This window comes from Condylura cristata, unplaced genomic scaffold (genome assembly GCF_000260355.1).
Source record: "Condylura cristata isolate star-nosed mole 26May11 unplaced genomic scaffold, ConCri1.0 scaffold00050, whole genome shotgun sequence".
NCBI classification, from domain to species: domain Eukaryota; kingdom Metazoa; phylum Chordata; class Mammalia; order Eulipotyphla; family Talpidae; genus Condylura; species Condylura cristata.
Genome location: NW_004567151.1, coordinates 1,345,077 through 1,354,387, shown reverse-complemented (window position 1 = coordinate 1,354,387; position 9,311 = coordinate 1,345,077). Strand labels below are relative to the sequence as shown.

Here is a 9,311-nt window from a genome sequence, read left to right as displayed (position 1 = left end):
CGGGGGGGCCCGTCCCATGGGGTCCTGTCCCGTGGAGTCCCGTCCCGCGTGTGGCCCTGCGGCTCTGTCCGGCTCGCGGTGCCGGCACGGTCGCGGTCACTCCCAAGCCCATCCCTCCCCAGCCCCAGCCGGGTCGGGATGAATGGCGCGGCGCGGCGCGGCGCGGGGCGGGGCGGGGCGAGCCTCCAGCCGGCGCGAAGTTTCTCGGTGAGTTTAGAGTTTGGAGGCGAGCGGGGTGCCGGGCTCGCAGTCCAGATGCAAGTCGGGGAGCGCTCGGGACAGACTGGGGTGCGGGCAGGAGCGCGGGCAGGCTGGGGCGCCCCGTGCTGAGCAGTCTCACGCTTTCTCTCCTACCTGTGGCTCCAGCTCTGGTTCTTCCCCGCCGCTGTCGGTGGCTGATTCCTCAGCTCTGTCCTGGAAGACGCATGGGGGTGGGGGCAGGTGCGAAGTCAGTGGAGAGATAATAGAGGAAACGGCTGCTGGAGGAGGGGACCCGCCTGGATGAGGGGTCTCCAAGGTCACCCCCAGCCTCTCAGGGAGTTGCCGCACTTCCCTGAGAGTTGGGGGGGTGCCCCACCTCTCTCTGCAGGATGGCTGCTTCTCTGCTCCCCGCCTCCACCACAGCCCCTCTCCTTCCTTGCCCGCTCACCACTTCCTTTTCCCTCGCCAGCTCTCCCAGTCTCTCTTGCAAGTAAAGGTGTCGCTGAATCCTGGCTACAACCAGGAAAACAGCCTGGGAAACTAGAAAATCTGGGTGCACCTGTTTCAACGTGGGTCGCTGTCTCCCCAACTTTCAAGGAAGGGGGGCTTGGCATGGCAGCCCCCTAACTTTGTGTTCAGCATCTGTTGCGCACAGACTGGGGTGTGGGCTTCCACTCCCCCCAAGTCTCCTGGGGTGAGTTCCAGGTTTCAGGAGGGCTGAACCCTCATCTCGTCCGTCACTTGTCTGGTCCCGGCAGCGTGGGACCCCACCGCTGGCTGGACCAGCTTGGCATAAGCCGGGCCACTCGCCAACTGTCTGGCCACCGTGCTGGACCTTTCCGTGACCGCATGAGGACCTGACCACTGACACCGATGTCCAGTGCTCCCTGGCACCTCACAGAGCCCAAAGGAGGTGGGAGGAGGAAGTCCGTGGGCGGGACAAGGGGAGGCTGCCAGGGAGCCCTGCTTTCTGCTCTGAGAGCTGCGGCTCTCCCACACACATCAGCCCAGCGTGGACTGCAGAGTGGGAGTGGGCTTGACCTGGGGTGCAGCGCCCGGACCACCGGCATCCATCCGCTGCCCGAGAGGCCAGGACTGGCCCACGCTCCTGCGGCTTTCACGTGACCCTGGCGTAAGGGGGCTGAGCGACCTGGCCGTTCCTCTGAATAAGGAGAGTGGACGAAGTGGCTGCCCAGAGGCGTGCGAGTCGGCCCGGAGGCCTCATGACGCTGGCCACCCCCCTCCCCGGTCCCCATGGCAGCAGAGACCAGAGACCGGCTGGCTTCCCCTGGCAAGATGTGTCACGGGCTTCGTGGCACCAGATGAAAATTAAAAGTGAAAATTCAGCCTCGTTGTGACTGCTAGGAAATAAAACCTGGGAGCAGAATTTCCAGTTAGAGAAATTCATGAGTGAAGTTTCAGTTTCTTGAAAATGATGAAACTGCCCGTGCAATGACATGATTTCTGATAAGAGGCAGAAGTCCAGGGCCGCCCTGGGCGGGACACACGCCAGACCTGGGCAGAAAGTCCGCCCAGAAATCCCCACGCGGGGCTCATGCCCCCGGAGGGTCTCCGCGCTCCGGACTCTGCCTGACGAGGCCACTGCGTTTCCCAAGCGAGAAAGAGCCGCCGAGTCTGACTGGCAGATGGAGAGCGAGCCGGGGCCGTCTCAGCACATCCACGTTCTGGGGTCCCATTCCCGTCCCCAAGTCGGCCCAGCTGAAGCTTTTCACGGAAACATTCCACACCACTGACACTCTCCGGCTTCTTTCGCCAGAGCTGCTGGACTTCAACTGAGGGGGGTCGGGGGGTTCCCCAACAGCAGACCCCACGCCCTGACTGCTCCGCACTAAACTGAGCTGAAGAGCTGAGATTCCCACTGCTATGTAGAAGGCAGCTGCCCCCCACTGCCGCCTGGGTCCCACCCTCACTTATTGGGGGTTCAGGCAGGCTAGAGAGGGGGGCCCTGAATGCATGGGCGAATCTCGAGCCTCTGGCTTTAGAGAGCTGGTCCGTCACCTGCCCCGGACGCTCCTACCAGGAGCCGAAGATTAGAAGATTCAAACATCATCCTGACTCATCGTGGGCTTTGTGGGGAGAGAGCCGCGCCCCTCCCCGGGCCTCCCGTCAGCCCTGGCGCCCTGAGAGCCTGCAGTGTTAGCTCCCTCGGAGGGTCTCAGATATTAAGGGGCACTTAGAAGTCGGGGTGCTCGGGACCAAAGGGTGTGAGCACCCTTCTGCCGGACCCCAAGCGTCTGGGCACCAGCCTGGCTGAGCGGCCCCGGGGCCAGGAGTCACGGACCTGCAAGCCACCGCCGTTCTGCAAAATGGATGCAAGCTTCCCGTACAAGCCTGACCCCTGCAGGGCCGTTTCACAGATGTGGAGACTGAGGCCAGGAAGCGTGAGTGAGCCGCAGCAGGTTCCACACAGACAGCAGCCCTACGCCTGCCCCCAGGTGACACCTGGCTTTCAAGTGGCTGGGGACACGGCCCCCCGACGGCAGCAGAGACCCGCGGGCCTCCCCTGCAAGATGTCCCCTGGGCTTCGTGGCACCAGAGGGCCCCTGGAGAGGGAAAGCCCTGGAAGGGGCCGCCTGGCCCACGGGTTTGTGGACCAGGGGCCTGGAGCCATGCAGCCTGACCCTTGTGGACAGCAGACCCGTCCACCTCCCGGGGACTCGGGCAGGCCCGGCGCGGCTTCCACGCGGAAGGGCCCGCCGCCGTTCACCAGAGAGGCCCAGGGTGGCTCCTGGCCCAGGCTCCCCTCTGGCTTTGGTTCACGACCTCCAGCCCCCGCGCCCCCCAAAAGTCCACTCGCCGCCGTGTCCATAAGTGAGCGCTGGACCCGCCCCAAACGCCAAAGCCTGACGCCGCCTCGAACCGCCTCTGACCGTCTGCTCGGCCAAACCTCGTTCCCTCAGCTGGAAGAACAGGCCTGCAGGAGGGGTGCCAGGGGCCCCGACCCCCCACACCCCCCACCCCGGGGCCCCCGCGGGTGCCTGAACAGCCGACGCCGATCCCAGGACACGGTGTTACTTCCCATCACTACAGAACTTCGGCGCCAGGCGCGGAGGGGCGGGAGACAGGCTAAGGGTAAATCAGCAGTAATGGCCCGCCCTGCAGGCCACGTGGCGTCTCGTGGTCTCGCTTGGAACACCGCACTGTCCGTGGCATTCTGGGGCCGCAGCTGACCGCGGCTGACCCTCGGGAGAGGAACCCGAGACTCGGGGGATTACTGTTCACGGCAGGGAGGCCTTTGGGGGTGCATGTGACTCTTGCTCTGTCTACCCTTTATCTTCCCTGTCCCTTTGGGTTCTCCGGGCTGTGGGTGGGACTCAAGACCGCCGGTGATGTGATGGCCGCCCGTCGCCAGGACAGGCATCTGTGCGCCTGAGGGCTCGGCAGGCGTGGGGGCAGAGAGACGAGACTCGAGCTGGGGTCACACCTCTCGTTGGCCCCAGAGCTGGTTCCAGGTGCCCTTCCTGACCCCCCGGGGCTCACCAGCACCCCCGGAGAGAGTCCAAACTCCTGTCGCCCCACTTGGCTTTATCGTCGTCTTTTGCAACACTCACCTTCACCTTGGAAAGGGCCTCAAGGCTTACTCTGGGGACCTGAACCCCACCACCCCAAAACCCTGCCAGGGTTGGAGGCAGAAGCATGACCGTTACCCTTTTCTTTTTTCTTTTTCTTTGAGATTTACTGATGCACACAGAACTGGGGTGCAGGCCAGAGTGCAGGGGCGGAGAGAGGCTTCACCAGAGGCAGAGCGGGGAGCGGGACAGGCAGATGGACGAAGCCCACTGCTGAGGGAGCAGCGGGGGAGTCAGGAGGGGTCTGCCGTGCCCCGGGGGTCCCCTCCGGGGCCGGGGATCGAACTCGCGCTGTAGAAGCTGCGACAGCTTCCCTGTGCTGCGCTTTAACCTGTTGTGCCACCAGGGAGGGCCCCTTGCTCCTTAACCTTCCTCGTTTAATGTACCTGGTGCCACCCGCCACCCCCTGGAAACGCCAGGGATGTCACTTGCTAACGCCAGAAACCCTCACGTTTCCTCTCGAGAACGAGACTGAAATCGGGCTACGCGGTTGCCTCGCTGCCTGGTCTGTGGCTCGGGGAAAACGCTCCCTGGCACCTCGGCCCGGCTTTGCCCGCATGCTCGAGCCGTGGTGGTGCCAAGCTCCTGCGCTCAAGATGAGGATGGCGTGAGGTGGAAGCGGAGAAGCCCGGCACCTCCGCTGTCCTGTGGGGGGTTCTCGGGCCTCGGAGTCGCCCGGCAGGCCTGGGCCGGCGAGACTGGACGCCGGTGCCCGGTCCCTGACGTCGCTGGGTCTCCACGTGTCTTTCAGCAAAATGATGCTTCAACACCCGGGCCAGGTCTCCGCCTCGGAAGTCAGCGCCTGCGCCGTGGTCCCCTGCCTGTCCCCGCCTGGCTCGCTGGTGTTTGAGGACTTCGCTAACCTGACGCCGTTCGTCAAGGAAGAGCTGAGATTCGCCATCCAGAACAAACACCTGTGCGGGCACATGTCGGCGCTGGAGTCGGCCCCGGCCGGCCGCAGGCCCCTCGAGATGTCAGTGACCAAGGCTGAGGTAGGGGCGCTCGCCTGCCCCCAGCGCCCCCACGGACCCGCCCCCAGAAACCACCGTGTTCCCCGAAGCAGTCAGTGCAGTGAGCGGTGGGGTCAGGGAGGGCCGCGGGTGGCGGGCAGCGGGGAGGTGGGGCAGTGGCTTGAGGAGGGGCGTGGGGCCTCGTCTTTGGCCACGCACGCGGGGCTCCCCGGCCTGTGCTCTAAGGGCGTTGGGAGTAGACAGCGGGGCGGTCGTAAGAGCACCCAGAAACAGGCTTCAGGGGTGCAGTGGCCGGCTTCTGTCGTGGGGGCCGAGCTGGCTCACTGACCGGTGGGACTGGCGGCGTGGAAGGGGCCAGGACTCCAGGGTCGTCTGAGGCAGAGGGCGCCCCCTGGGCCCCGCTGTGGAGAAGGCCAGAGCCCAGAGGACTGTGGGGCAGGGTGGGAGGTCAACGGCCGCCGGGGCCAGGCCGAGCTCCGGGCGGGTGGGCTGCCGTGAGCCGGCGACGGGGTGGGCCAGGGGGCGGCCCCACGCGGACGGAGAAGCCTCATGGTGTGAAGCTGGGCTCAGGGGCGGTGCCGGCCAAACCCGGGAGGCCGAGGTGGAGGCCTCTTGCCACACCCCGGGCCACCTCTCTGCACCCCCAGACCGGCTCCGAGAGCCAGGCCACACCCGCAGGACGCGAGGGGCCTGGCGTCCCGGAGCCCCCCGTGCCAGCTCGGCTCGGGCCCTGTCCGGCCATCGGCCGTCGCCCTTTCAGCCACTGCACCCCAAAAGCAAGCCCACGGCTCGCTTCGTGCCCCACCACCCCCCGGAACTCCGGCCGAGGCAGAGTGACCCTCCCTGGAAACTGCCCCTCAGGCGGGATGGGCGCTGGGCTGAGGGTCCCCGGGACGCGCTGGGGTCGGGGGCGCCGAGCAAGAGCTCAGAGTCCCTTGGCTGAGCCACGGCGGTTTCAGCTCCCACCGCTTTCTTCTCCAGCAGCAGCCTTGGGGCTTCTCGTGAGTTCTAGGACGAGGTGCCGCGGGGCGCCAGGTGACGGTGGAGACGTGCGTGGGGTGCCCCGGACCCCGAGTCAGAGGCTGGGGTGAGGGCGGCCAGGAGATGCCACCGAGGTCACTTCAGGCTCTAGGGGGTGGGCGTATTACCGAAGGTGCGACAGGGCACCCCAAGGTGGGTCCTCACCCGTGTGCTTAAGACTCTGCTGCGGACGCACACGGAGAGGCCAATAATGGGGTTCTTTACAAGAGAAAGGGAGACGAACCACCCAGGGAGAGAGAGAGAGAAGTTAATTAATACGCCCTAATTGTCTTGCTGACCTGGAACCCCCAGAGCACGCTGAGAGCCGGCAAAGAGCCCAGAGACCAGCCGCGAGGCCGAGAGCCCCCCAAGCACCCCACATGTCTGGTTTTACATCCCACGTGGCTGCTTAACTGCACCCTGGGGTCCCAGCGTCACCCCTTTGGTGATGCTGGGACTGGGGTGATGCTGGGACTCATAGTTCCGGTATCTGGGGTGGGGGAGGAGTCCCCAAAACTGTATCCGTAGAGTTCTGTATCTGTATTCGTATCTGTGTTCGTCCAGGACACCCACTTCCCCTTGCAAGGCGCGTGTCTGCTGCTTGACACGGGCCCAGCTATCACCCACAGTCCTGCTTGAACATCGTACTCTTATTTCAAAATTCAAATGCATTTTTATTTAGGCCAAAAGGTTTATTTCTGGATGCACACAGAGCTGGGGTGCAGGCCAGAGGTGCGGGGGCCGTGAGAGGCTTCACCAGACACAGAGCGGGGAGCAGAACAGGCAGGTGGACAAAGTCCACTGCTGAGGGGGGCAGCGGGGAGTCAGGAGGGGTCTGCTGCCTGCTGCGCCCTGGGGGTCCCCTCCAGGGCCGGCGGGGATCGAACTCGCGCTGCAGCGGCTCTGGCTTCCCAGTGCTGCGCCCTGACCCGCTGCGGCCCCGGGGGGGCCTTAGGGCTCATGCTTGAGCATGGCGGGCGTGAGGGGACATGACTCCGGGGTCCTTCAGCATCAGGCTGCTCCCGTTGCCTGATGTCGCTGGCAGCGCAGGGGAGCGGGGCGGTCAGCACGTGCCCTCTGGACGGTCTAGGTAGCCCCCGAGGAGGACGAGAGGAAGAAGAGGAGGCGGGAAAGAAATAAGATTGCAGCCGCCAAGTGTCGCAACAAGAAGAAGGAGAAGACGGAGTGCCTGCAGAAGGTGAGTGCTCCCCGCCCCCCCGGGGCTCCTCCCCGCCCCCCAGAAGCGGCACAAAGCTTCCCCCCTCCCCGCCTGCCCTTGAGACGCTGCCAGCTTCTCTCACAGGTGCCTGTGAGGCCACAGGGTGCCGGGCGCCCGCGTCTCTGTGGCCCTGGCCGGTGCCCCACGGCCTGGCCGAGCTCCGGGCCGGGCCGGGGTTCCCTGCCCACGTAGGGGGCTTCGCTTGCTCAGGTGCCCCAGAAGGGGACCGGGCCCGCGCCCCCTGGAGGCCTTTCATGGGTCTCTGCAAACCCTCCCCTCCCCAGTCCACACGCTGCCTCCCGCCGCCCATCCCATGGGCCGAGGCCCTGCCCCTTCCTGCGGACCCTTCCCCGCGGCCGGGGTCCCTGGGGGCAGCCTCTCCAGCGGCGGGGTCCCTTCCCCTTGCACCCCTGGTCATGGCCCCCAAAGGCGGCATGTGTGAGCTTTTCTGGGGACATGAGCGTCCCCCTGAAATCAGTGACGCACGGAGATGGGGTGCTGGAGACTGACCCGAGGCCCCCGGGTCCGCAGGAGCCTGGCCTGGTGCTGGGGGCAAAGTGGGGTCCTGGGTGCTGGTTCCTGCTGGTTCCCCGCTCCAGCCCCGACAGCTCTGTCTGGCCCCCAGGAGTCGGAGAAGCTGGAGAGCGTGAATGCCGAGCTGAAGGCCCAGATCGAGGAGCTCAAGAATGAGAAACAGCACTTGATCTACATGCTGAACCTCCACCGGCCCACGTGCATCGTACGGGCACAGAACGGGCGGACCCCCGAGGACGAGCGGAACCTTTTTATCCAACAGATAAAAGAAGGGGCGTTGCAGAGCTAAGCCGCGGGGTGCGGGGGCCAGTGGGGAGTCCTTCTGGAACGCTCCTTTTCAGCCCACCATCCTGAAGCCACCGGAGACCCGACTTCCTGTGCGCCTCTCCAATCCCAGCAGCAAAGGCCTGTCGGGAGGGGCCCTTGGGAATCGGGGGCCCTCCGCTGTGCCCCGGAGTGGACTTGCGCCCAGGCCAGGGTCCCTCTGTCCGCCACGCCTGGATGTAGACAGCGGCCACCCTTGGACCCTCCAGTGGGCCCTTGGTAGGGTCCTGCCCGCTTCTCATCCGGATTCTACCGAAAGCAGCCCCCCGACCCGGGCTCACGCAGAAGGGTCTGTGCCGCGGGTGGGCGGGGTGAGACGGCCTCCGAAGCACTGCCGCGGTCACGGGCAAGGTCGAGGACTGAGAGCCGCCCCGGGAGGACTGAGAGCTGCCCCGGGGAGGCCGCGGCGGCCAGGCGCCGTGCACGGGGGTGAATTCACGCAGGACGGCGCCCCCAGCGCCCTCTGCCCCGCGCTCATCCGTCCTGCACACCTGGTGTGGCTGCTGCTTCTCCCTGACCTCCGCAGATCTGGTCTCTGAGCGGACGCTCGAGACGCTCCCCACCGGGGCGCAGCGTCTGACCATGCACAGGGGGCCAGAGGAGCTGGCCAGCCCCGGGGTCCTGCAGGGAAGGCCGCCGTTCCCTCGGCCGTTCCCTCGGCCGCCCAGACACCAGCCCCGCTCACAGGGGGCCGGGTGCGGGTGGGCAGAGATCCCTGAGACAGCAGGTGCAGCTGCCAGGCTTGGAGTCTCCTCCATGGCCAGGTCAGGCTCCTTCCGGGCTGGGAGAGCCAAAGTCCCCCACCTTCGATTCCTTGCCGCGCAGAGCCATCTGCGAGGGTTCTGCAGGCCCCGGAGACGCCCCGGCTCTGGCATTATTGATCGGATGTGAACGGCATTGTCTCAGTGACGCATTGGGTGGCCGCCAGCCCGGAGGTCACTCGCACTGGCCGCTGGACTCTGGCTAGCGTGCCTGTGACATCCTCTCCGTTAGTCTGGCTGCAGTTTTCTGTACGTGAACATATGCCTTATTTATCTCCGTCCTCCCAACCCGTCGAGACAATAAATAGCAGATCAGCATGGTTCGTGCCCCGAGTGACGGCGTCTGTTGGTCTAGTGGGTGGGCCGGGGCCACGTGGCCACTCTGGCGGTCGCGGGAGCGTCTGCAGCGTCGCGTGCACTCCAGTTACGTGACAGTCACGGGAGGCGCCACGGCCCCAGCCGGTGGCATCTGAGTCCCCATTTCTCGCTGACGAACCCCGAAACACGGCACGCGCCCACCTGCTTTGAGACCCGCTGGGTGCCGTGGGGCATTTCCGAGTCCGCTCCGCGTCGCTGAGCACCTGCCGGTTTCCGTGGCCGTCCAGAGGCCGAGCGCACACCTGTGGCCGAGCCGGGGCCTCGGGCACCTTCCGCGCTGCAGCGGGACTCGGGCATGGCAGGAACGTCCTGG

The 9,311-nt window shown here is 65.8% G+C and overlaps 1 protein-coding gene across 1 annotated transcript; it reads left to right on the top strand.

The window, feature by feature from the left end:
* The first annotated feature begins 4,434 nt into the window (after window positions 1–4,434).
* ATF3 (activating transcription factor 3) lies at window positions 4,435–8,943 on the top strand. The gene is made up of 3 exons (XM_004694922.2): window positions 4,435–4,783; window positions 6,873–6,980; window positions 7,627–8,943. Exons 1-3 carry the CDS (start codon window positions 4,547–4,549, stop codon window positions 7,822–7,824), a joined length of 543 nt encoding a protein of 180 aa, XP_004694979.1. The 5' UTR covers window positions 4,435–4,546; the 3' UTR covers window positions 7,825–8,943.
* The last annotated feature ends 368 nt before the right edge of the window (window positions 8,944–9,311 follow it).